General features: G+C 46.6%; 2 protein-coding genes across 2 annotated transcripts in view; both read left to right on the top strand.

Moving 5' to 3' along the window:
• The first annotated feature begins 11070 nt into the window (after nt 1–11070).
• LOC142581852 ((3R)-3-hydroxyacyl-CoA dehydrogenase-like) lies at nt 11071–13950 on the top strand. The gene is made up of 3 exons (XM_075691298.1): nt 11071–11586; nt 12542–12735; nt 13323–13950. Exons 2-3 carry the CDS (start codon nt 12613–12615, stop codon nt 13737–13739), a joined length of 540 nt encoding a protein of 179 aa, XP_075547413.1. The 5' UTR covers nt 11071–11586; nt 12542–12612; the 3' UTR covers nt 13740–13950.
• Nucleotides 13951–15741: 1791 nt separating this feature from the next.
• LOC142582527 (organic cation/carnitine transporter 2-like) overlaps nt 15742–27265 on the top strand; it is a 35518-nt gene continuing 23994 nt past the window's right edge. The window contains exons 1-4 of the mRNA XM_075692354.1: nt 15742–15829; nt 24659–24976; nt 25091–25220; nt 27123–27226. Coding sequence (XP_075548469.1) covers nt 24684–24976; nt 25091–25220; nt 27123–27226 — 527 coding nt within the window. The 5' untranslated portion in view covers nt 15742–15829; nt 24659–24683. The remainder of the gene's footprint in view (nt 15830–24658; nt 24977–25090; nt 25221–27122; nt 27227–27265) is intronic.

Raw genomic sequence — 27265 nt, 5'->3', positions numbered from 1 at the left:
GCGTAGTTCTAACGCTTACCGGGAACGAGAACAAAAATGTGAACTCTCCCGAAGTCACTTTGCAGTGTCCCGTGCGAACCTGAACAAGAGAACGAGGCCTTCTCTGTGCGCTGCGCTCAAGAAACGTCGAGGGACGCCCGACTTCGGTTATGAGCATCATCAAGCGACATCCCTCCGGACAGCGGATGCAGTCCCCTGTCCATCGGGATCTCCTTCCCCCGGCGGGGCGGTCTGTTGCGTTTCGCCTGCGACACGTGGTTTTGCCGGCGCGACTGCGGCGGGGCGGCAGACATTTTGGCCCGATCGTCGTCGCCGCAACACTCATCGGCAGGTGTTTCCAGGCGCGACTGCGGCGATGCGACCGCAAAAGATCATCCTCTCATTCCAGTCATTGTGCCCGAAACAGGCGATGCCAAAGCAGGGACCATCCTCTCATTCCAGTCATTGTGCCCGAAACAGGCGATGCCAAAGCAGGGACCATCCTCTCATTCCAGTCATTGTGCCCGAAACAGGCGATGCCAAAGCAGGGACCATCCTCTCATTACAGTCATTGTGCCCGACCGGCAGCGCTACAACAGGGTGCTACGAGATCGTGCTCGACAGGGTGCTACGAGATCGTGCTCGTCATGGTGCTACGGCATCGCTACGACAGTGTGCGTCACCATTAGCCCATTGTACATTCACGTGCTCGTCTTTTGAGGGGTTCCTTCTTGCCCTCAACTGCGAGAGTATAAAAACAGCTGCCCCCGGACGCAAAAGGGAGGGCTCCGATTTCTTCTGTTGAGTGAAGTGCTCTCCCGTCTCTCTACTTCGGTCAAACTGACCGCCAACTCTTTGCGATGTTAAAATAAACAAGTTGTTTTGTCGTTACCAGTCGACTCATGCTTTGCCGGGACCTTCGGATGCTTCCAGTTGTACCCCAGGCCGCCAGGCCAACGCTACCCTTGGGGCTTGCGACCCAGGTACAACCACGGGCGTCAGCGCCGAGTTCCCAACAGATCGTACCAGCGGTGCGATCCAAACACACGACAAAGAACTAGGCAGAGATGCGGCACATCTTAAAAAAGAAGAAAAGAAAAGCTTTTGCATTACAATATATTACTGAAGCAGCGTTGCAATAGGTGCCGTAGACTGCTAAATATACAGCTAAGCGCTTAGCGGCTATCTTAAGTCTTGAACAAGACTTAAGATGGCCGCTTAAGCCTACTTAAGATTCCATGCTGTCTTTCCACTTTTGACGTCAGAAGTGGAAAGACAGCATGGAAGCTAATAACACTCCAGGGTACTTTACTGTCCAGACAAGATGGTGGATGAGCAGCCTGAGCAGAACGCTTGGAAACCTGACAGGAAAGTCGTCGCGCACGCACGCACGCATGCACGCACGCACAAGTGTCACATTTTCTTATGCGCTTAATGAAAAATAGATTTTGTTCGATACGTCGTGATAAACATAATTTCATTGTGTTTATCATAGGGTTGTATACGAAAAAATTATAAAGTGGCAGAAATATGTCTTTATTAGCTTTTTCTTGTCCACACAAAATGGCGTCAAGTCGCAGACGCCTTCCAGCGCGTTCCATTACTTTGGCATGCAGCTGTCAACTTAGACTGTCACCAATCCTGGCCAGAATTGAAATACACTCTAAAATTTTGCAGCGCATCAAACGCGGGAAACAGGAATGCACACTCACAGCGCTGTGTGTGTCCAACTTTGCTGCTTGTGTTTGATAAACTACGGTACTTCAGTAAAGCTGAAACAGCTTGCCCATCGGTCAACTTAGTAAAGAAGGTTTAGCAGTAAAAAATATGTTAACGGTCTCCAGTCATGTTGAACGCCCCTTTACTGCGAAAGCACTGCTTCAGCCCACCAACGTGGATTTCGCCTCTGTCTGTGTGAAGCCTCTTCATAGGCGCGTTTCATCGCGCAGATTTCGCGCGTACAGCCTCTTCTTCTTTTCACATATACGCCGACGTGCGCAACGTGTGAATATGGAAAGTAAATCGGGATCGTCGTCGGAAATGTCCAAAGAAGAGATTCGTCGCGCCAAGCGTAGCGAAGAACAAGGGTCTCGGCGACAGAGGCAGGCGAGAGTCAACTGACGAAGTATATATGGCCAAGCGACTGCGACTGCAGCAACAAAGACAATTACCGGCGTTGAAACGTGCTAACGAAACTGCCGAAGAAAGACAGACGCGATCGGGGAGCGACAGATTGCACATGCGTTCCAAGCGCGCTGCCGAAACGGGTGAACAGCGACAAGCCCGACTAGCTGCGGACTTTGCATACCTGCATCGCAAGGCCGAGGAACGTCTGCCTTTGACAACGGCTGCGACGGCCACCTTCAAGTGGGACTTCATCGACAATCCCCTTGGCTTTGCGGGTTCTGTGTGTGACAGACTGTGGCACAGGAAGGACTTGGACTGCGTCACGCCCACCATGTACGCGACCTTGGCTTTGCCCTTTCCCGAAGTTGAAGAATGCTGTTCGTTTAAGGTGCGTAGAATGTGTAAGTCTTCGCTCGGTCAAACTAAAGTGCTCTTTTACTCTGTGAGCAATAGGCATGAATATGCGCTCAAACATGCCCACCTGCCTTGGATCAACTGTACAGCGGAGCGCATGATTTCATCTCGCAAACCTTTCATGCAAGTGCGAAGGCTGATCTACAACACTGGCCAGTACGGTGTGAAACTACAAAACCGTCGTTGTACAAGTCTGCAGTCCTCCTCCTCCTGTGTCCACTGAGTAACCCTTTATGCATTATGCAACCCAGTGTACATGACTATGTGCATCATGTGTACAACAAAACAACAGTTTAACGATATAGCGATTGAAAAGGATTTAATTAGCGACCGGTCAAAGAAGAACTTAGCCATACCTAACTTGGTGCAAGAAAAGGGCTAATTTGATCCAAGAAAGTGTTCTTTCGCACGGTATTCTGTGGTTGGTGCAGCTAAACAGGGTAAGTTTCTTTCTTGCTCATATACATTTCAGGGTGATTTCTTGGTGACTCGGGCAGCCAGTCGTGAGATGATACGTACTGGAACGGCGTTGTCCGAAGGAGGCTCAGCCATCGTTAACATATCAAGTCTCGCGGCTAAGACCGGCTGGTAGCGTGTGGCGCTTAGGCCACGGCAAAAGCCGGTGTCGTCTCCCTCACTAAGTCGGCGGCGAAGGAACTGGCAGCGCACAGTAACCGCTGCAACGCTGTGCTGCCCTGCTGGACGGAAACGCCCATGACGGCCGCTATGCGAGAAGAATCGAAAACTGCATTCTGCTCACTGATACCGCTTAAGAGACCCGCACAGCAATCGGAATACGCTCAAGCCGTCAAGTTTCTTTGCTCGCCTGCATCCAGTTCCCATGTCACAGGAGCCCCACTGGAAATAACTGGAGAATGTAACATGCGATGTTGTGCCTCGAGAGAGAGAGAGAGAGGAAAACATTTTCTGGATTTTGGCCCTCTGTCCTGGGCTACTGGTTGTAGGGGTGAAAGGGGGAGGTGGCGGGAAACAGCGATAAGGAGACGACGTTGATGGCGTCTCTTATTTATTCGGTTTAGGTCACTTCATGTGGTACTGTGAGCCCAAGGATTGTGGCAAGCTCCATTAGTGCATCCACATTGGCCTGTGTTGGGTCACTCAACCATTCCTTATATGTGTGCGGTCTTTTAGGTAAAGTCCCAAGTATAGATTTACTTGCGTGTTGGCTGCCCGGGCAGGGGTCCATGGGGTGTACTGAGGTATTACTCGCATTCTGTGAACTTGGGAGAGCCATCTTTTTTAACATGGATTCTAATGTTGTAAGACTTTTGGCAATGAACATGTGGGGAGAAGGGAAGCACAAGGTTGGAGCCGAAGTTTAAACGAGGGCACTTGATTTTTTTCAGGAAAGCAAGTCTTCGTATCAAAAGGCTGGCCACAGCCTGAGGCTTCCATTGTTTGCCCGATGTTGATCGCTTTGTATTCATATTCCTACGAACCCTTTGTATCGTTAGAACCCAGGCTAACAATGTCAGTGATTTCGATTGTTAGCTATAGACCAAAATTGGTCGCGCTTGTTGGTGGCAGCCATATTTTTATGGAGAATGTGGGAGCTTGTGGTACGAACGTCTGTGAAAGCGCTCAATCTGTTTTTATCGCATGCTTATTTGTTGCCAGTGGTCGCTCGGGAGGGCTTTTTCATCAGCCGCCCCTACCCTCAACAGCCTTTGCGCAGCCCACGCCGACAGATGGCCAGTCAGATCGAGATTAAGTGCGCTTATGGTAAACGCGACTACGAGAGTAATATTATTCTGGTCTATGCACTGCTTCAAACCTCTTTTTTTCACATTTGGAAGTGTCGTGGGCGCCACCTTGTGAAAGCTTTCCTATTTAGTTTTGATACTTGCACTGTAAGTTTTTGACGACTTCAGAAATGCGGCCATTAAACTCGAGCTTAAGTTCTGCGCGCAGGAAAAGTGATGGGGCGCTATATACGGTGATCCAGGTAGGTGAGCTTAGTAGGTAGCGTTCATGTCACCACACAGGAGAAGAAAGAAGAGGTAATGTAAGTATACGAGAAAGAAAAGAGAGGGTTTCCTGAACACATGCGCACACTTGGAAATTGCCATGTGGTCAAACGTGATTAGACAGGCCTTTTGGCCTTAAAACACAAATAAAACATACGAAATAACTCATTCATTTTCTTCTGTGCCCATGAATGGCAAGGTCTGTGTCTCCACATCTTTTTGCCTGTATAGCAAAAAAGCCGTTCGTCTAATTGTGAAAAGCTAAGTAATAGAGCTTAACTTGCCGAAGCTGTCCAATGGGCTATGCGGGGCGTCGTAGTGGAGAGCTCCGAATTAATTTTGACCACCTAGGATTCATTAACGTTCACAGGTTTCTTTAACGTCCATCAAATGGTAAGTACACGAGCATTTCTGCATAAAAAATGTGGCCGCCAAAATAAGGAATTGAAACCTCTACTTCGTGCACAGCTGCAGAGTGCTATAGTCACTGAACCACCGCAGTGGGTCGCCCTATAGGTGGGGTCCAAAACCCCACGTCTGTGGTGTGTTTCCGGTCCCCACATGCTTTTCCGCCGCATACACTGTTAAGCAAAATTACACTCTTTCAGTCGTATCTTGCCACAGAACAATAATCGTAATCTGCCTCGCTTGCGTTTCCTTTCTTGAAAACGCTGCGCCCGCTACTTTCCCGTCGAGAATGCTCTGTTATGCTGATAACGCGCATGCCGTTCGTGACTTGGAAGTACCGAGCTCGCAGCGTTAAAGAAAGGAAGTGCGGACAAGACATATGGCGATTGTCAGTGCATGGCAAGATGCGACTCAAAGGGTGTAATTTTGCTTAATAGTGTACAATCAGCAAAAGCATAGCTTTCGAGATCTGCATCTCTTATCCAGCGGGCGCCATCACTGGGGGCGTGGATTTGGACACCCCTATTGTGCTAATGTGCAGGAGAGCGCGTTTCCCTTTGTTTCAAGTTGAGGACAGTCGCACTACAGAGCCCGAACAACGCCCGTGCAATCGCATGCAGCGCGCACCACGCAATGTGAGCCATTATGAAACGAGCGACAGATGCTGTCTTTACTGGAACACGATGTTTACTTGGTCACATTCCAGATTACCTGCCATAGCGACCTTAAAGCCATTTAGTGCAAGGGTGGCGGCTGATGTAAACCGTGGTCACTAGTCATACGGAACTGCTAATGCAAAGCGTACCGAAAAGATAGTTTTGTGGTGGAGGCAAGTGCTCTGTCTCCACTGTAAGCCTAACATATGTCTTTAACCATTTGTGACGCGACGTTTTTCAATGTGTCGGCTTCTGTCGACGTACGCGTCGGCGACTTTCAAAGTGGGCTACTTTTCAAGGGGCAACATTTTCTCTGTGATTATCTGTCTCTCTCTCTCTCTGATTTGAACGTTTGCTATTTCATCACTACGCCTCTAAGGCATGACAGTCAAATTGGGACCGATAACTTCAAAAGGGTCCCACTTTATTTTCACTTATTACAGCGAAGCTGGTAGCCTCTCGTAGGTCGGCATTTTTCGTGTCCGCGTCCGTGGGCAAAATGTGGGCTGAGGTAAGGCAATACCGAGTCGACCTGCAGAGGAGGTGAAGCAGGTTTCAAGCACTAAGCAAAGTGACGCGAAAAGTGCATAGATGCTTTAGAATCACGCGTAAAACATACGGAACAGCATTCGTTTCAATAAATAACAAGCATCCGGAACACGTATTTGATGACTAGCCCTTGAGAAATTCATAAGGGCGTTCTACTCCTTTCCTCGATGAATGCGTCCTGGGTATATTGGTTTCAATACCGTTCTTCTGTACTAGAGGTCCCGTGCTTGAATCCTGCCGTCGAAAATTTTGAATGTTTATTAAATATACAGTACGTTGTTGAAAATGACGAGTTTACAAAGACGTTTGACGCCAGAAGGACGAAGTTTAGGCAAATCCATGCACTTCCCATAGTTCCCATGCTGGTTGAAGCGTAGACACTCTCGTTTCAGCACTGCTATGGGTAAGCCACGCAGAGTTGGGGCTCCCGAGGAACCACAGCGACCACAAAGTGATTATCACTGTCATTATACTAAAGTACTAAAGCATTTCATACGCCCATCAGCAGGTGTAGTGGCTTTGCAACAGCTTTGCTGGACATCCGCTTTCGCCTGGCCGGGATGGCGAGCCAATTCTTTATCTCCGATCTTACGAGAGCGCTGTCCTCCTTCAGCGGGGTACAGTATCTGTATTACTACATGATGTATAGAACAATGAGCTTCACATCGTGTTGAGGTAGACCGCTTCAAATATCAGCTGTGTGCGCTGCATTATTGGACAAACCGGCACATACACCTCAAACACCCACCGCAAAGATAAGCATGGACGCACTTGAAGTAAGTGGGATGACCAAACTGTACCACAAAGAGATATAAATCTGTATTGTATGTATAGCGCGCTATTTAATTAAAGAGGCTCTGCTATACCCATGTTGTCCTTATATCGTGCCTTCGAGTTTTTACGTGCTGGCCGTTCAGACGGAGTTTTCTCTGCGCACGCTTATTTGAGTAGAGCTGCTGCAGCACGCATATGGCTCTCAGCGGACGTCTGGCCCTGGTGACAGGGGGTGCCAGTGGCATCGGTGAAGCAATTTGCCGTACTTTAGCAGCTGAAGGTGCCACGGTGGTCATAGCTGACAAGCAGCTTGAAGCAGCAACGAAAGTGACCAAGTCTTTGTCAGGTCAGCCGGTGGTTTCCGATGCCAACTTTATTGTAGCTTTAGGCATGTAATCTTCCTGGGTTGCTCCAAACTCTACTGCTAAATTACACGGTGAATTACGTCTTGAGCTGAAAGAACCGCGTATGTGGGCATTATACAAATGTTTGGTATGAATGAAGAGCAAAAAAACAGCTTTAGTTTTTTTTTAAGACTTGCTTCTGCTAGAACTGTTTTTACCGTTTGAAGTGTGCGTGTGTTTGGAAGTGTGGCAAGAGCGGCCGCATGATGGCGATGATTGTAATAAATACCTCTCGTTAAAATCCAAAGCAAAAAAATTGAATTTTTTTCGCCGAAGTCTTATGAAGGTGTTAAGTTAAAGAAATTTGCTGATTCACTGTGGCTGAACAAGGGGAGCTTCGGCTTGGAACCAATGTTTCGACAAAGGAACTTGTACTTATCGCCTCAAGCCAACGGGGCTGGATGGGGAGGCCTGACGTCCCCTAATACAAGTACCCTTGTATAAACGCTAGGTGAAGGTTTTAGCTTCCCTTGTTCCATCCACTGCTAATCACTTTATGTAATATCTTCATGTAAGCTCTTTGTGCTGTTAGGAAGCAATAAAGAATTATGCAGAGGTGACATTGCCTGATGCCCATTATTGCAGAAGCGAGTCAAACACTTTTTAACGCATACGTGGTGATTGCAATGGCTGTGGTAAGTCGTGTATGTGCCATGATACTTCGGAAAATGGACGCTAATTAAACGCGGCTAAGCGTGACACGGCGCGCACACTAAACCGGAAGGTGGGAGTGTTTTGTTGTAATGAAGGTTAGACAAGAAGAAAGTTCCATAGTACCTGGAGAGGTAAGTCTATCGACATGCTTGACAGCTTCATATCTGAGTTGGGTGGGCTGAGCCGTACAGCTAATGTGTGTGTGTGAGAGAGAATTGGGGTTGTAAAAGCAGGGAGGGTAATGTATTGTGTTTAAGGGCTATGAGATGAATATATGGTTTTGCTTCAGGAGCTGTGAAGAGTTCAGTGGCCATCGGATGAATGCATACAACCAAGATTCACGATTGGACACTCGTTGTGTGGCAGCGCTGCTCAAAAGGCTAGTCTTTATCAGGTGCTGGCCGTTGATATAGACTGATCGTTGTAGATAGGATGGGCAAAATCTTCGCATATTAGGTATACGTGGCCCCTTACAGAAAATGCTGCAGAAAGCACTGCATACTTTTGATGTGTGGCTGAGGTCTCGACATATATGTATATGAATGTAATGCCCTAAAGTTATGCGTTCAGCGCGGGCAAGGAATTCTCTGTATGGCAAGACCAAACCCCATCGAGCTAAGCGAAAGAAGAAGGCCTACTCTTCGCTAACACCAAGTGATTAGTGGTGGTGGTGGTGAATTGTAGCAACAGGCGGGTTTAGCCTGGCGATCAAGGCCGGCGATTGCTCCGCCCGAGCGTCTCTTACAATACCGCTGAAGGGTTTCACCATATGACCATTAAACCAACCAGTCTCTCTTAAGAATTCGATAAGGAGACGGGAAGTTTCTTTGCGGGCTGTAACTGATCCCTCGGGAAATATAAGATGGTGCAGGCACGCATGCGGAAGGCCCTTTTTTTGCAGATTCCTCAGGAGAGCGTCCCTTTCATTTTGGAATTTCTGGCAGGAAAAAGGGTCAATGTCTCCTGTCTCGTTTGCATGTCGTCCAGTTCGGAGAATTGATTCGCCCCGTCTTAAATAACCAGGCCGGTGCACTAGCAGATTCTGTCCTTATGCGATATAGAAGTGAGACTTCCTCTCGGTGAAATCTCTTGGTTACGTAGGGCATATGCGGTAGAACCCAAAGGGACCCAAAGTGATTTCGAATGTCAGGTTTTTTCACCTGATTACTCTTTCGAGCCTTGACTTTGGGTGGATGATAGAGCGCTGCGTAAGCAAGAGCATCAGCTTTTTCGTTGCCAGAAATACCGATGTGGGAGGGAATACACTGAAGTTTTACTGTGAAACCTTTGTTGTTGAGTTCTTTCACGATGGCTAGTGATTTGCGTGGGAACTTGAGGGATGGCAGACCACGGTATAGTTGTAACGCGGCCTTTGAGTCCGTAAGGACAAGCACATTCTACGGAGGCAAAGTCTTGAGTTTGCGCAGAGCAGAAGCTATTGCTACGCCTTCTACAACAGTCAACGAGGCTGTGCAGGCCAGACGGCCAGACCACGTATATCGTAGAGAGGGGATATAGAATGCTGCCGCGCAGCGGTATTCGTGTGCTTTGACAGAGCCATCTCTGTATACTTGTAGGTGATTCGGGTAAGTCGTGTTCAAATGTTCCTGGACTAGTGACTTGGCTTCTGCAGATGGAATGCAGCTCTTTGACTGCAATCGTGGTACACCTAAGTTGCATGTGGTGCCCTCGAATGTCCAGGGTGGTTCTATCCTTTCCCTCTGTCTCGAGCAGCGCAATACTAAGACGCGAAGCGTGTTCAGTGCTGCATAAAGATGTGAGCGCGGCCTGTTACCTATACGTCGTAACAGGGCTTTGCCAGGCGTAGACTCACTCAATCGTAGTAGCTGGATCATGAGAGCCTGGGGAGCCTGAAGTCGCAGAGGGCGTGACTCAGCTTCGTAGAGCACTTTCTTGTTTGATGCTGGCTGAGAGACTCCAAGGCAAAGTCGAATACGTCAATAACGTCAGTAAATTCTTATTGTTTCTACGTGCTTCTATGATTATATATATATATATATATATATACATAGAGAAAGAGAGAGAGAGAGAGAACTTGTTCTTGTATTTTCTGACCGCTTCTATGGCTGCATTCGGTTCAAACAATGTGCGTTTTGTCGCTGAATAAACTAACCAAACGCTACACCTTGCTTCATATGCCAATTATGTTATCGTATGTAGTCGATAGTTAGCACCAGCCCATTTTGCTCTTGCAGCGATTCAGGCATTGGGTTGCACTCCAAAGGCATCACATGGCAGCGTAGGGCGTCGGCGCTAGTAGGGCCATCTCTTTTGCACTCCGCGAACTAACCGCTTTAAACGATGACTTCCAAGATTGCGCGTGCCGGTAGGTTTTGCTCCGGCCCTCTGTGCTCCGGCCATGCCATTAGGCCCACTCCCAAGTAAATAATTTACAGATGGTTTGGATGCGCCAACCACAGAATCTTGCGAAAGCACATTTTCTTGGACCAAATTAGCATTTTTTTTAAACCAAGTGAGGCGTTGCTCGGCCGATGTTTGACCTGCTAAGTAAATCATTTACAGTCGCGATGTCGTTGTTAATCTGTTGTTGTATTGCCCACATGATACCCATAGTCATGCACACTAGGTTGCAGAATGCATAAACAGTTACTCAGTGGGCACATGAGGAGGAGGGCTGCAGAAATGCTGAAATACCGTTTTGTGGTTTCACACCGTACTGGCTAGTGTTTTAGGCCAGCCTTTTCACTTGCATGAAGGGTATGCGAGGAGAAATCATGTGCTCCGCTATACAGTTGAGCGGAGGGAGGTGGGCAGGTTTTGGTGGATAGTTGTACCCATTGCTCACAGCGTAGAAAGGCACTTTAGTTAAGCGAGCGAAGACTTACACGTTCTACGCACCTTAAACGAAGAGAATTCGTCAACGTTGGGAAATGCAAAAACTAAGCTCGCGCACATAGTGGCCGTGGCGCAGTCCAAGTCCTTCTTGTGCCTAAGTCTGTCGCACACAGAACCGGCAAAGCCAAGCGGGTTGTCGATGAAGCCCCGCTTGAAGGTGGCCGTCGCAGGCATTGTCAAAGACAGACGTTTCTCGGCCTTGCGATGCTGGTGTGTGTGTGTGTGTGTGTGTGTGTGTGTGTGTGTGTGTGAGTGAAGTGATTTTTAGAAAAGGAAACGGAAGAGATAAGTGCAGCGCCGTAACTGTCTCTCACAGGAGGACACCTCAACAGCACTGCACAGGGAAGGGGGGAATTGGAAGAAAAAGATGAAGGAGAGAAAGACGGGACGAACTTGGCAAGGGGAAAAAAAGTGAGTGCGGGGCTCAGAGCCACGCTCTCAAGTGCGTCGCATTGCAGTAGTCTAGCAGTGGCGGCTATTCCCTGCAGCCCACTCGTCCATCGTGTAGCACGCTTTTTCGATGCTGGTATGCAACGTCCGCAGCTAGTCGGGTTTGTCGCTGTTCATCCGTTTCGGCAGTGCACTTGACACGCTTGTTCCGTCTGTCGTTCTCCAATCGCGTCTGTCGTTCTTCGGCAGTTCCGTTGGCACGTTTCAACGCCATGAATTGTTTTCTTTGTAACTTACTTGATTGCTTCCTATATTATGGCGCGTACCCACTACGTGGGATTCACCAAGAAGCCGGCGGTTAAACGGGTAGGGGGGGGGGGAGAGAACTCGAGGGAAAAAGTATGTGAGGGAAGAGTTGAAATTATACAATGAAACAAAATAATGCTAGAGACATTTTTTTTCCTTAGAGGAAAACGTGTGCTTTCTGAAACTAGATCAAACTAGATCCAGTGTAAACTGGAATTTTATGAATAGAAATCTATGGGGATTTCTATATACAATAGAATAGCATTTCTATACAAGAATTATATATAAAAATTTCTATAAGAATAGAAATATGTAATAGAACTTTATAAACTAGAAATCTGTCAATTATCCCGGTATTCTCTTTGTGTCACAAAGGAACTCGAATACAGCCAAGCCTACGTTCCTGTGGCAAAATCTCAATGTAGATGCCCCAAAAGGAGATAATGTTTTCAGTGCTTACCGCTCTGCCTTATTTTCGGAAAGGAATTTTTTAGCTTTTTTTCTCTGGATTGCAAGTCGACGGCAGGTTATAATAACAAATAATAAATGGTTTCAGGTTTTTTGCAGATATGGCATAAAGGGGACAGCGCCACACCAGACCGGTGTAAATAAAAGTTTTCTGTTGGAATACGGCATCGTAACTTTGTGTGGGTGATTTACCATTTATCTGCAGGACACCATTGATTGTACCAAGCGAAAAACAAATGGTTTAAGTCTGTTATTTGGAATGTCTGTGTTGCGGAGCATGTTAATATAGATAATTTTCTACATCTAGCCACGGTGCTATAAGCAGAAGTCGCCAGCACATGCATGACAAGTCCACCCGGGGATGCACGCGCAAGTGGGTCGGCCATCTCATTTAAATACAAACCACGGTGACCTGGTAGCCAATCAAGCGCACCAGACGTCACATCACATAGCCGCGCAAAATCCTGTTTTTCTTGAATCTTGAAGGTCACGCGTAAACGCTCTAAATTGGGAGAAACTTATTAACATTGCGAACTCTGGTATGCAGGAGACGCCAAACACCAGACCCACTACGTGGACGTCGGTGACTCGTCCTCCGTGGAGCAGCTGTTCAGCGGCATGAGAAACATGTCTGATCTACCACTCGGAATTGTTGTGAACTGTGCTGGCGTTTTTGTTCTAGCGCCACTGGTAGACTGCAGCGACGAAAAGTTCGACGAAATGATAAGAATCAACCTGCGGGTAAGAGCACATGATGTCCGGTCAGTATATGCTTGTATTCAGCATGGCCGAAAAGCTGAAACAATGGCACAAGACAAATAGATAAATGCGATAACCGGGCTTCTTCGTATATCTGTCTTTATATTCTCCTAATTATATATATATATATTAAATTTTGCCCCTCTTTAACGAACGTCCATCCATCCTTTGCAATTTAGGCTGAAGTGAAAGGCAATGAGATGCAAAAGGGAAATAAGCAAAGCCCGCGCGTTATTTAAAAAGGGTGTCTCACGGTTGCTTTTCTGTGGTGAGTAACATATACACGTTTGTAGCTTTTGTATCGCCAAACCTTTTACATCTATGCTCTCCAATGCGGTCAAAAAATGAAACACTGAAATTACTCAGCAAGAACACAAGCGAACGCCACCTCACCGCGGTAAACTTTCATGCACGAGTCAAAACCTGCTGTTATAGCTTACTTCGGCTGACACAACTCTATGCATTTTATATACCATCGCATAAATTTTCACCTGCCGAAGCAGCGCTTCCCGCACGCAACGAGTCCGACATATAAAGTTCTGACGAAACCCTTCTCCTTCTTCTCACAGGGCACTTTCCTGGTGACCCGCGCAGCCGCCCGCGAGATGATGCGCTCGGGAAACGTCCTGCCTGACGGCGGAGCAGCCATCGTGAATATCGCCAGCATCGCAGCCAAGAGCGGCTGGGCGCTCGGCTCCGCGTACTGCGCCGCCAAGGCCGGTGTGGTGGCCCTCACCAAGTCGGCCGCGCAGGAACTGGCGGCTCACGGCATTCGCTGCAACGCTGTGCTGCCCGGCATGGTAGAAACGCCCATGACGGCGCCCCTGCCTGAGGAAACTAAAGAGCACGTTAGGTCGATAACTGCGCTTAGGAGACCCGCGCAGCCCAGCGAGATTGCCGAGGCCGTCAGGTTCCTTTGTTCGCCCACTGCTAGCTCCTTCGTCACGGGAACTGCGATGGAAGTTACCGGCGGACTGTTGATGTGACGTACCAGCAGGTCACGAAATGTCACGTAGGAAAACTTGGGCCTCGGATGTTGTGCTCAAGGCATAAGTGCGCTGCGGAAGATCTGTTCTTTCGCCTTTTTTTAAAATGGGCGATTGTTGTGTTGATTTGAGACTAAGCTGCTGAAATAAAATTTGTGTCAATTGGCATGTTCGTGCCACCCGAACTGCGAACGGAATGTTTGTTTGCCAATAAAATATTTACAGGTCGTCGGATTCTTCAACTTGCTCTCTCTTTGTGGCGTAGAAAAAAAATTACCGACGATTACGTTACTTCCTAATGCGAAATTTGAGCGCAGCAAATAAGCTGTTTCACCTTTTCGATAGATTGAGGCAAAGAAATCGAGCAACACATGTATGCGCTATCACAGAATGTTTTTTTTTATATTTCCCGTACTCCTGGATCATCTCGACGGCGGCGACGGTAAGCTTCTGCTTCGGCGGCACGCACCTCTGGATTCTGACGGCGACGGCGCTGGGCCTCTGCTCTGGCAGCTCGTTTAGCAGCAGCAGCAGCAGCAGCAGCAGCAGACGGAGGACTTCCATCGGTCGTCTCGCTCATGGCTCAGAAAGAACTGGCAGATAATTTCGCAGTGGCGAACGGCAGCGGCAATTTCGGCTCGGGCGGTGCACATATACAGATCCGCCGCCACCGATCTGGCTCTCTGATTGCCACCGCACAGGGCGAACGGCAGCGGCAATTTCGGCTCGGGCGGTGCACATATACAGATCCGCCGCCACCGATCTGGCTCTCTGATTGCCACCGCACAGGGGTTGCATTGGAGGAGGAGCGAAGAAAGGAATTAAGTTCGAGCCGGCGCTTTGACAACCGGAGACTCGCAGGAAGAGGGGGGAGGGGGGCGGCGTGTACACCCAGCGGCAAACGATGGGGGCAGAAGCGCGCGCAGCAAGCGGACAACACGATAAAGGGAGGAGGGAAGAGATAGCAGCGACTGACTGATGCCGCTGACGCCGATAGTGAGTCAACCCCAGCTGCGGAGTTGGTTTCAGGGACAACGCCGCCGATGCCGACACAAACAATATGATACCCTCGCTTCTGCAGCGCTAAGAACCAGGTCTAGCCGTGGGAAGGTGGTCACGTATTCGTCGACGTGCCGGGGCCTACGTGAAATAACCGGCGCGTCGGCAACTGAAGAGCACCCTATCCGCCACACAAGAACAGGGGGGGGGGACCCTTTCCTCCTCTTTCTGCATGGCGGCGACGGTGTTCTATGCAGTCACGTTATCTTGACTCTCTAGCGGCGTCAGCGGCATCCAGCGGTATCAGTCGGTCGCTGCTAGCGCTGGGGGGATGAAAGGGGGGCGGAGCTGGTTACGAGGCCGACGACAACGCCGACGACGACGCGAAACCCAGGAACGGACGCCAAAGAGCTGCGCTCTAAAACAGAACGTCGTGGGGGAGAAAGGACGTGGCGGGGGCTTTGACAAAGAAAAGAGGGAGAGCGAGGATGGCCAAAAGCCGGAGGATTGCTCATGCGACGTTTACGGACTCTAGAGCGACATAGCGAAGCAAAAAGGGATAAAAACAGACTAGAATAACTATACCCAGAGTTTAAAGCAAGCGAAAGACTCGTGAAGTAATCGCAAGTGTACAGCGCGAAGGTTAAACTCGTGAAGTGCAGCAATACAATGCATGTTTTCGCTATTATCAACATGGCAAGGCCACGGCAGCTGTAGCGCGATCTGTTTGTGCCGTTATTTCTTCGTCACAAAAAAACGAAAAGAAAAGCATCACGTTAGAAATAACGAGTATGTCTGTCGCAGACTCACCCATCGGCGCTGTGAGCTGCGCTATGCTCACTAAAAATAAAAAAAACGTATTTGCCCACTCGACGTGGAACCCGTGCATAGCTTGGAACGAGCGTACGCTCTCGCGGAAATAAATTGTGTCCGACTCCGAATACTCGAATGGTTAACAATGACGAACGGACATTTCGTGGTACATGCGCAACTGCTTGTTTGTCTTTCATGTAAGCACCGTGTTCGAGATAGGCGTGTGTGCGGCCAGCCGACGAGCCCTGCGGTATACGAACACAGCGCGCTCGTATAGAGTGAGTATATAGTACGAAGTCTTAATTTTGCTGGCGATAGCGTATTTGCAGCGAGAACTTACGTTGCCCCGCATTGGTTCCCAATTTACCTACATGTACAATGCCCCCCCCCCCCCACCTCAAGAAAAAACAAGAAGAATAACGACATATTGAGATGATTTGAGCACGGGTTCGATTATACACGCACTTCTTGAAAGCCCTATGGAAGCCCCCCCCCCCTCCCCCCCCCCACTAACGTAAATAGCTCTGAATGAATTCATATACATGTTGTCCGTGGCCTTCTCGCGGTGTACCTTTACGACTTTTGACCGTCTGAGCTACTAAAATTTAATAACGATCAATTCCTCTAATTATACAGACGCAAGCTACGCCAGGAATTCCTTCCATAACAGATATTAAATCAGTGCTCGATCCCACACCCTGTAAAACGCCCCTATATAATGACGAGAGAGAGTTTAGCTGAAACGACACATTTAAGTAGCATTATTACACGCGCATAACAAGGCTGGCAGCAATCGCTTAGGCCCATTGTTTCATCACGTGTGTCGGCGAGTGCGTTCGCGCATTTTTTTTTTTTGCTATATTTCGAAGTTTTGACATCTTTGTTGTCTTAAACTTATGCCGTCTCTACTTATGCCATCTATAGTCCGCGGCATATATCTAATAAGTATATAGAAAAAAAATTGGCAGAGACACGACTGCTTACGTGTGGGAATGTGAGAGCATTATAGTCCCTTTTAGGTTTGGTAATACCGATTAATGATTAATCGATTAAATGTGTCCCACAGCACGATTAATCTTCATCGATGTCCACCTTTCATTTAATTGACTTACTCAATCATTCCTGTTCAGTTAATCGTTTTAGAGAGTTGGACAGGAGTGGCGCGAAAGTTTTGAACTCGTACTGGAATGGCGGTACACGAGCAGTGACTGGGTGGCTCCGGTGGAGCGACTGCCGACTGTTTCTCCGAGTCCGGAGTGATGCGGAGCCGAGCGCTTCCCCTCTCCTCTTCCACAGCGCACACGCTACCACGCCGCCCCAAGCCGCAGGCTTGAGATTACCTCGCAATTCAAGGCATGCTATAGCAACACAGTGGTCGACTGTCGTGCCACTCCTAGTCAACTAAATGCGTGACTCAGCATGCGTGACGGCTTGGAGCATGTATTTGACACCGCGATGGAGTTCGTGTCGATTCCAGCAAATCAGATCCGTAGCGTCCGAGCACCTATTCTCGCCTGTATCGAGTTGTTCGACCCTTCAAAGAAGGTGTCGGTTTAACACAAGCATCCCAGCCTTCGCTCAGTAGAAAAGAGCGTGTGGTTTAAAATTCTAAGCCAGTAATTTTCTTTTCCCCTGTGGATAGTGCAGTTTCTGGCTTATTTCCGTTGGACTTCACCTTTCACTTTTGCCGTTTTTCTTATCTCGTGTTTAACTGTACTGTACAGAGACTGACTAGTACATATCTTATTGAATCCTGCAGTAAGTGCCACTTTATAACGTAATTGTTAATCATTTCAAAAGCCACTAGTGCAAACTATAAGTCTTTAACAAGTAAATTGTTATTGTTTATCAGATGTTTATACAGTTGTGTTTCAAACATAGTTCCACCTCCCAAACATGAAAATGGAGTCTTACAAAAGAAGATAACGGTTGCAACGTTTTTAAAAGTGGCCGGCAAAATTTACGATTAATAAATTAATTGATCAAAAGCCCTGCATCGAAAGCGATTAACTGAGGAAAGGCTAATACCATGTATGATTTATCGTTAATCGAATAAAAATATTAATCGACCATCATGTCTTTGGTGAAATGGTCTTTCTGCGCGTTGCTTGGCCCTTGCATAGGTGGCGCTGACATAAAGCCTCGCGTGGACACAGAGTGGAGGAAGAGGTCAAGAAAGTTGCCAGCCAAGTGCAGGGTAACTGAAAGTGTAAATAGACAACCAGAAGTAATCAAAAAGAAAGTCAGAGAAAGAGAGACAGTAAATTGGATGCGAAGAGTGGAAACAAAAAATAGCATGGAGATTTAAGAAAATGGGAAGAAAGAAATTAGGAGTGAAAGTCTGTGCGAAACACAAAGGGCTCGAGCTGGTTGCCTAAGGACAGAGACCTACCGGAGCAAATATTCGCACATGAGGCAGCTAGGTGTCTGCTGTAGCAAGAACCTGGAGACCGCTCAGTACATCCTAATGAAAAGCGAAGGTACTCACCCAGTGAGAACAGTAGGTAACGTAAACCTCCCAGAAACGCAGGGATTCAAAGCAGATGGAAGAATCAACAGGTGATCATTAGAGATGACCACGAGACGTTTAGACTATTGGTGAAAAAAAAACCGGTGCAGTTACAGGTATAAGTAGCGGTACAAGGTAGATATAGAAGATTTAAGGGAGAGAAAGGAGATAAGGAGATGTACACAAAAATTATAGAATGAAAAGTATGTGTAACATACCTGCATGATTAACTCAAGCAGGCTATATGTGACTATTTGACGCCGTGGCCGTTTCAAGGGGCACGCCAATAAATCATCATCATCATCATCATAATCATCATCATCGACGACAACAACAACAACGCTAAACATACAAGCCAGGCGACGGTGTGGTTATACTCCGGTGCATTTATCTACTCAACGTTATCCAGGCCACGCGACTTGGTCGGTGCATACGGCAGGCTCTCGCTCCCCGTTATCTCTGGGTCGCTTGAGGGCCGCCGTAAAAAAACCTGCCAGACACGGGCGCGCGTGGACAGTGTACGCATCTTCTAGTATAGACGGTTTCGTCATAGGCCTAGACACGTGCGGCTGAGGCCAGCGCACGCGAGTTAGGAAAAGGATGAGGAAATGAATTTGGGCGAATAAGCCTTCTCAATGCAAACCGAGATGGGACGCTACTGCTAGCGCTAAAGTAACACAAAATATGCATATTGTTCTATTGAACTATTTCGTTCAGATATACAACTCCTTTAAATTGGCGAGTTTCGCAAACGTTTTGGCAGATGATTGAAGTTCACGAAGCCGGAAAAACTAAATAATGCGAAAAGTGGATCATATTATTATACATGTCGCTAAGAAAGGATGATACTTACTGTTTTGTTGCATTTCTAGCTTCCAATCAAAGTTACGGATCAAAATGTATTGGGCCAACCTAGGAAACTTAAAAATTTGGCAACATAGACAGGCGCAGCAACGTGTCGATGTTGATTCGGTCGTCACTCGTGTTTTTCCGCGCCACAATTTTAGTAATTCATATTAATAACACTCGAGCATACAACAACATAACTGTTATGGGAATCGACACAGCTCGAAATCCGATAAGCAAGGAAATATATATCTATGGCTAAAGATAAGTGCAGAATTTTATAACCGACTCGGCGAAAGCAGCAAAATCAACTAAACTATAGTACGCCACAGCAGCACTAATTACCATACCAAGTATTTATATGCAAGTGCGAAACTTTTCAGTCGGGTTAGGCCATTCGGCTTTAGAAGTTTGTAAAAAAAAAAGAAAGAAATGCGGCATTTATTTGCCTTTAGAATACACATACAAATTCACCTCTTCCTTAGAGGGTGCATATGCAACCACAATGACAACAAGGCGATGCGGAGTTATAGCAATTTTCCTTGGTGTTTCCTTGAGTGTAAACCCTGTCGCTGTCGCGGTGAGTGGTCTCGTCAAAGTGAAGCACGCGCACGGGTTACTATTTGATACCCCTGCAATGGTTTTCTATCAAACGTGATCGAGACCATGATAGAGATACTGATGAAGATCTCATCTGATTGTGGTTGATTTGATTTCACCCTAATGTAATAAAAAAAATTTAGCTTTCGTATTGCAAGTGCTGGGGTGCTCCGTCGCAGCATCTACTTGATTTCGGTTCCATAACTGTATTATTATTATTATTATTATTATTATTATTATTATTATTATTATTATTATTATTATTATTATTATTATTATTATTATATGAAAACATACAAGCACACAAAGGAAACAGGGAGGGAGCAAGCTGAGAACTGCCACCGAGAGGAGCACAACACCTGCCTACCCTTTCGGGAGGAGGGAATGAAAAGAGGAGAAGAGGAAAAGAAGATAGGAAACAAGGAAAATAGGAAAGAAAATAGGAAATAAACAAATGACAGAGACACGTACAAGAGAAAGTAGGAACACGGAAAAAAATGTCTATAAACGGGAGGCCAAATCAGTTTTCTGCGTGAAAGTTAGCAAGGCTCTATTGACCTGGTCGCGTTGAGCAGCAGTCCTTATCGGAAACAGGCAATCGTCAAGGGTCGTAAACCCGAGTCCAATCAGTCCATATTCCTTAATTAGCAGTGCGCGTTGTGTGACGAATGCGGGACACTCCAATGTACGGTGTACAAGTGTCACACAGGAGCCACAGGACGTACACGACGGACTGTCCACACGTCCTTGACGATACAAGCGCTCGCGCATCAACACAGAGCCAACTCTTAATTTCACTAACCGTGCTCTAGCACTACGAGGCAAGCCATGACCACGAATACAGGGAGGGAACGAGCCGTTTGCAACACGGTGATCGGGGTGCTGCTTTAGGAGGTATCGGTGAATTAACACACATGGCGTTGTCAATCATACAATAAATTTGTGGACAGTCACTCCCGTTGTGAGCACAAGTTGAAGCGAGGCGATCAGCCTCTTCATTTCCAGCAATACCTACGTGCGAAGGTGTCCACTGGGTAATGAGGGACACCCCACGAGAAGCAACGTTGTCGGGGACTCTATTATACTGCGTAGAATTGGGCTATTGGCATCCTTTCTCAACAGCCTGCTAAGGGCAGCACGGGAGTCTGTAAGAATGACGACCTTCGATGTGCCTATTTCTTCCTGGACGTACTTCAGAGCAACATCAATCACTGCCAGCTCCGCAATTGTTGATGAGGATGGATGAGGTATTCGAAACGCTCTTCTCCTGCAACAAATTGCTGCTGACTTATACGGGTGAAATTTGCGCACCAACTTCATCCATGTACTCTGATGTGACATTCAGAGCTCTCTGCAAGATTCCATGAAGACGTGGACTGTGGTACGAAGGACCGCTGATACACAGTGCGATGTCATCACCATAGATTGCTATGCTTAGTGTAAAGCCACAGCATATAAAGCATAAGTGATGGGCCTGTGCACATTGATTATTTCAAATGCTTCATATCTGGGAGAGTTCACCAATGTCTCTGCAGATCGAAGACAGCACTGTTATTTCCATAATACTTGAGTTGTAAACAATATATTATTTTTGCCTTGGACGTCAAATAAAACAGCTGGTCTAATTTGGTTGTATTATAAAAGGTTGTATTCTAAGGCTGTAAGGCTGCCAGGTAGGGTACGCTGAAAGAGCGCACGGATAATCGCTGCTTTGAGGAGTGGACAGTACACTTTGAGGATAGCTCAATGCATAAATGTACGTCACTATGCTTCGGAGCTATTTCCTTAGTCTGAAATCCAAGTAATTCATTTATTCGCTATGTATACGTAGTTGCTTTTTCTGGAAGTGCTCAACCACTCGCTAATTATTTCTCACATCAAACTTAGGCATGAAACGGAGGCATCAATGGCACGTTTGTTCTTTAAGTGCGCGAACTTCTAGTGGCCCTTTCTACCGGGCATGGAGCAAAGCTGCACAACGGCTTTGTGTGCCGCCCTGTCTGGTGGATCGTCCGCCGGTCCGGATCCCGCCGGTCTCCGGCGGCTCGTTGTAGATAGACTCCAGGTGTCACACGCACAAGGTTTACTGTTTGTTTCCTGCCACGTTCCTGAAGTGTGCAGCCGCTTTATCAGGCAGATACACTGATAATGTCCCGATGGTGATAATTCTGTCATGCCTATACGAAGCATTACGGACACACCGTATAACAGGTTTTGAGGCGCTGTGACACCGCTAACAATTTTTTTTGTGGTTCAAATGAACATTTTGATTGTTGGTTAAGAAATGAAGAGCAACAAAGTGGCGAGTAGGGTAGGCCTGAGGAGCTAACAAGGATAGCCAGTTGTACGACTGATAAAGGGCCAGCACAAAATAATATGGCTGCAAAATCATCCCGTTCCCCAAGTTCCTTCGAGTTGAAGCACAAGACCGACATCAAGCGTTTTCAATGTGACAGTTGTCACAGGTTGCAGTGGTCACGTTGTCCTTCAGCCCGCTACCTAACGGAGTCATCTTTATTGTGTAATGCCGTCAGGATTTGTTGTTATTGCTCTGGAGATGAGGCCGCACGTGTCGGACCTGTATGTACTCACCTTTAAGGCTGTGTCGCGTGGGGGCCCCACGCGACACAAAACGCGCTATAAGAAGCGACCGTGCCGGATTGCGCTGTGCACTTGCCACTTCTTTTTGTTTCGAGGACTGAACCGAATCTTCGCGAAGGGCCGCAAATCTGCAAAAGGCAAGGTTTTTCACAACTGTCCTTTCCAAACGATCATACACAGATGTAATAGTGATCGAACAAGGAATGTCGCTGGCTCCAGTGCCTTTCCTTGTTCGGTCACCTTTATTCCGGATACTTCAAGCGTCGGTGTTCCTCTGAACTTTTATGTTTGGATGCATAACTGAGTGTGATTTTATTAAACGAAGTGTGTGTATTTTACGTCAGTCCAGTAACCCGCAAGCTAGCGTCGGTCTTTATCCCCATGCATTGCTGACTCACATATGCCTATATGTCTGTGTGCCGTCCGCATGCAGAAAAGGTATGGCATTAAAATTAAAACATCACGTAAACTCTCAGCCTAAATGAGACGTGAGTCCATGTACAAAATGTATAAAAGCGCTTTTTATAACAACGTGGTATGTCCAGAACCAGCTGGTCACGGCACCTACACCAATATGCTGTGCACGTTGCTGTTATTTTATATGTTATACACTTGTTGTTTGTTGTGCCCTGTTCTATACCTCACCTCATGGCAAATTTCATCAAGTCATCTCTGCCTCAAATGATGCAGAAGATTTTATCTTACTGAAAGGCAATATTTTCTGGACGGAGTAGCTTTATTTCTTAAGCTACAGAAAAATTAGTGCTTTATTTCGCAGATTGCTTCATCGCAATGCAAAGAAATCAATGTTCAAGACCTTTTCATGGCACTTTTCCCAAATCACGACTAAAATACTCTAGCGGAGAAACCTCTGTGAACCTAGCTTCATCTATCTATTCGAGCTTTCTTCTAAACAAATATAGCAGACTATCAGCGAGGACTACAAGGATCATTATTTGATTGTAGTTATCTAGGACCGAAAAGCCTTTATTGGCGCAAGCATCATGACCTGCAGTTCTCGCGCATGAGTTGTAAAAATGTTATCAATATTTTATACGGGTAAGACCGTTGTTTCAAAAACGCTCATTGACTCCATTTGTGTGAGCGAATCAGTCAAGATTATAATGTAATAAAACGACTAAACAAACATAGTAGCTTAGGTTTCTTTTTTTTGAGGGGGGTGATTATCATAAAATGCCCACTGCCATTCGCCTATAACGAAGTCACATAGACAATCCGAGTACATAATTGACATGCTCAAACATCGAGGCAGTCATCTCTTGTGTTTTCGCTATAGAGAGAGGTACTTATTATGAGATAAAAGCTGAGAGGTCGGCCTGAATCAACGTTCTGACCTTCTACTCGGCGTTGGGGGAAGGGGAATGGGTGTAGAAAGAGAGAATACAGAAGATGATTATGAGGATGAAGATGGTGGTCAAAATCTTGCACGCCCCAAGACTCTTCAAAGTATCTTGTTCAGACCGCTTTAATACAAAAATTTCTTGAGAGCCTTCAGAGTATCAGACTGGTGACGAGGATCAGGCGAAGGTCCTAATGAAATTTTTGCAGTCGAAACGACAAATTTTGACAAGATTTCTGTCAGCCATTTTCTTTGTACATCAAATCGCGGGCAGATGCACAAGAGGTGATCTGCCGTCTCAGGAATACCTCATTCCTCACAATTCGTATGGTCCTCCCGGCTGATGGCACGGGCCGGAGCACTATTCATTTATGTTTTTATTCTAGCCCCTAAATAATTTGTGTCCGCCCTGCCGATGATATGCAAGTAGCGCCGGGTGAAGGCCACACCTAATCGCAATCTGTGCAGCAAGCTTGCATTGCACCTTTTCATGGCGGGTGATGTCTGTATTTTCATATCTGGGCCGAGTTCGTGAAGGCGGCGATGACGATGTCCTGGCGAGGCCCAATGTACTGCGGTATTATCGCGTAGAAGTCTGTACGCTAGGGCATTAGTGTCTGGTCGTGAAAATGGGATGGACACTGGGTTGGCATTAATGTGGGTCACCTTTGCCTATGCGTTGGCGAGCTCATTTTTATGTAAGTCACAGCGTCCTGGAATCCATTGAAACCAACTCTTAGGGCGACGTCGTGTGATTCGATCACCTCTTGAGCAAGTAAGGTCCTCGTCTAAGTGCAGAATCGATCACTTGATGCGCCGGCTAGGAATCGCAAAATATAGTCCAAGCCTGATGCAGCTCCATCAATATATACCTATTTGCCTCCCGAATGGCAACAATTTCCGTGGCCGTTGTTGTAGTTTTGTGATCGAGATGGAAGCGCTTACTGATCTTCATTATCGGTATTACGAATGCCTCGGTTGAAGTGGTTGTTGACACCGACCCCGTCAGTAAATATATGTATGGTAGCGACATATTCTTCAGATATATGGGACGGAGTAAGTTGTTTAATTTAATGTTTTCGCTACAAGTAGCCAGAATCCCTGATTCATCGTAGATCACTTGGTAAATGAGGCGTTCAATAGCATTTATTTATATCATCGTCTTATTATGACTCGTTTTCTTTTGCGTAGAATCGCCGCCATTCGACTATACGTCATGCTGCCCGAAGAAGCCCTCCGAGCTTCCGGTGATTTTGGGCCATTCCAGTACCTGCTGATCATCTACCTGTGTGTGCTGGTGGCACCTGTTCGTGTGATGCCGCTGTTCGCGCACGTGTTCAGCCTTCTGGTGCCCCCGCACCACTGTAGACTGCCTGAACAGCTCTACGGGCACCTGCTTGGAAACGCGTCATACGCTCGAGACCTGATCTTGCAGGCGGCGCTACCTCGCGAGGACGATGGAAGCTTCAGCCGATGTCGCATGTACCATCCGAACGACACGATAGCACGGTATGAAAAATAATCTTGATTGTATTTGCTGAAAGAGTGACGCCACTGGCCACGTTTCAGTCAGCGTATGATGACGGACATCGCCTACACTGACTTGTTTTTTTGTTAATGCAGGTTGCTGCGGCGCTCAGAAAACAATTACTGGAATGGGACAACAGGCGACGACGCTGATTCCCAGACGACCAACTGCATCTATGGGTGGGAGTATGATTACTCCTTAATTTACCCCACCGTCGTGTCAGAGGTTACTTCCCATTCTTTCCTTTCTGCACTTAGTTGGTCGCTTGAGCAGGGCGAAGCGAAAGTGACCATTGTTTACAAATATGTCGTTCATGATTAGGCGTCGAATAAAGTGTTAACCCGATTAACTACCGTTCTTCAATCCATTAATTGTTTGATTATTCAGTTGCGTTTATTTCCATGACATATCGACGAAAGACAAAACCTACGACATCTTTAATTGAATTGACCATTTGAAAAAAAAAAGAACCGTTCAGACGCAACCGAGGATGATGACCAGGTGGTGTTTGTAAAACAACTTGTGTACTGGTTCTCAATAAGCAGCTCAATTTAAAGCTACATATGCATACACAGTAATTAAGTTACACACAGAGAAGGTAAAATATTTTCTTTAATTTCTTTATACACCCTGCACGTAACATGGCAGGGGGGGAAACAAATGACAATGGAACTGTACAAAGATTAATCTTGACAACCGTCGCAAAGTGTTCGACGTATGTACACCTTGTTACTTACCCACCGAAAACAGCGCACAGTATTTTTGGCGTGAGTTTATTTGTTCGTTTACTCAAACGATTAAACCGTCTAAAACTTAATCGTAACTAAAGTGTTCTTTATATTTTGTGCGTTTCCATATAAGATGAGGCGCTTATTTAACTACTTTCGCGTGAATTTGGTATATTGGTGCTCCTTGTCGATAGTCAAACAGCGAAATCAATATGAAAAAGAACAGCTAGTTAGTCATAACACGGAAGTTGCTCCTGACCTATGTGTTCGAACTCTACGAGCAAAGTAACTTTCTTGTTGAGCTTCTGGCCTCGTCGAAAATGTTTACACTCTACGCAGATGCAATCAATACAGACTCTTCAGTACATATTTAGGTGGCCCCTGCCATGTTACTCACCACTGCACCTACTGATTCATGAAAATACACACATTTCCACCCTGGTTGCTTTTGCCAACTCAACTTTACAAGGACAAGCCTTCTCGATAAAACATCAGGAAATGAGTGAGGCACTTCACTTGTGGTCCTATAGCTTCCATCATCGGCGTTACTACAAAAGAAACAAATTTATACTTCAATGTATAGCACATAAATGAGTTGCGATGTTTTTGAGTGCTTAGAGAGAAAGCCGAATGTATGTGTTAAATTCAATCGAGTCAACACGGGCGCAATAATACGGTGCGTTGTCGAAATTTCCCAAGTTTTCTTGAAAACAATAAATTTTCTACATGTGAAAAGACACCTGATGCGTAGACCGTTGTGCCCGTTGGTGCGTCACGTAGGGTCGTTGAGCAGAAATACGGGCGGGAAGAAACGGAGTGGACAGGACAGACGCGTCCACTCCTTTTCTTCCCGCCCGTATTACCGCTCGACGACGCTACATGAGACATCTGATGCTTCGTACGATGTCTTTGGAGGACCCGAGGCAATCTGTATGCGCTGTGTGTACATGTAAACATGACCGTATTTATGCTTTACGTTAAAAGTATCCGTAATAATAATATTTATTAGAAAATATCGTATAAACCTGTTTTTTGCATTTTTTGCGAGTACATGTAGATTTCGATTCACTATGTTGTAACAGCGCATAACTGCGACTTCTCATCAGCCTTAAATGTATGATATGTATCGAAGGGCGGAGGCTTCTAAGCCATTAATTAGAGAGACATTTGTTCTCTGCGCGACTCAACATAATATCTGAGAAATCGTTGTTTTAGTAGGCTGGCCATTCAATCTACAAAATTTACGATATAGCAGGTAGGCAATTGCCTACACATGTTGAGAATTCCGAAGGTTGAAGGCGCCTTTCGATGAAGAAGCTAGCAAGCAAGCAAGCAATGAAGCAAGCTAACTTTTCATTCTCCCTCTTCCTCCTATAACGCTACTCTTATTTCCCTACAGTACGACTGGGTGTGCGAGAACCACTGGAGAGCGTACGTGGCTGACACAACGTTCTGGATGTGCTCTATTGTTGGCGTCCTCATCTGCGGATATTTGACAGACAAGTGAGCTAAAATATTGGCGCATTTGCGTTGCGTAAACAT

Source organism: Dermacentor variabilis, chromosome 5 (assembly GCF_050947875.1).
Source record: "Dermacentor variabilis isolate Ectoservices chromosome 5, ASM5094787v1, whole genome shotgun sequence".
NCBI classification, from domain to species: domain Eukaryota; kingdom Metazoa; phylum Arthropoda; class Arachnida; order Ixodida; family Ixodidae; genus Dermacentor; species Dermacentor variabilis.
The sequence above is the reverse complement of the archived record's forward strand: the minus strand, read 5'-3'. Positions and strand labels throughout refer to the sequence as shown.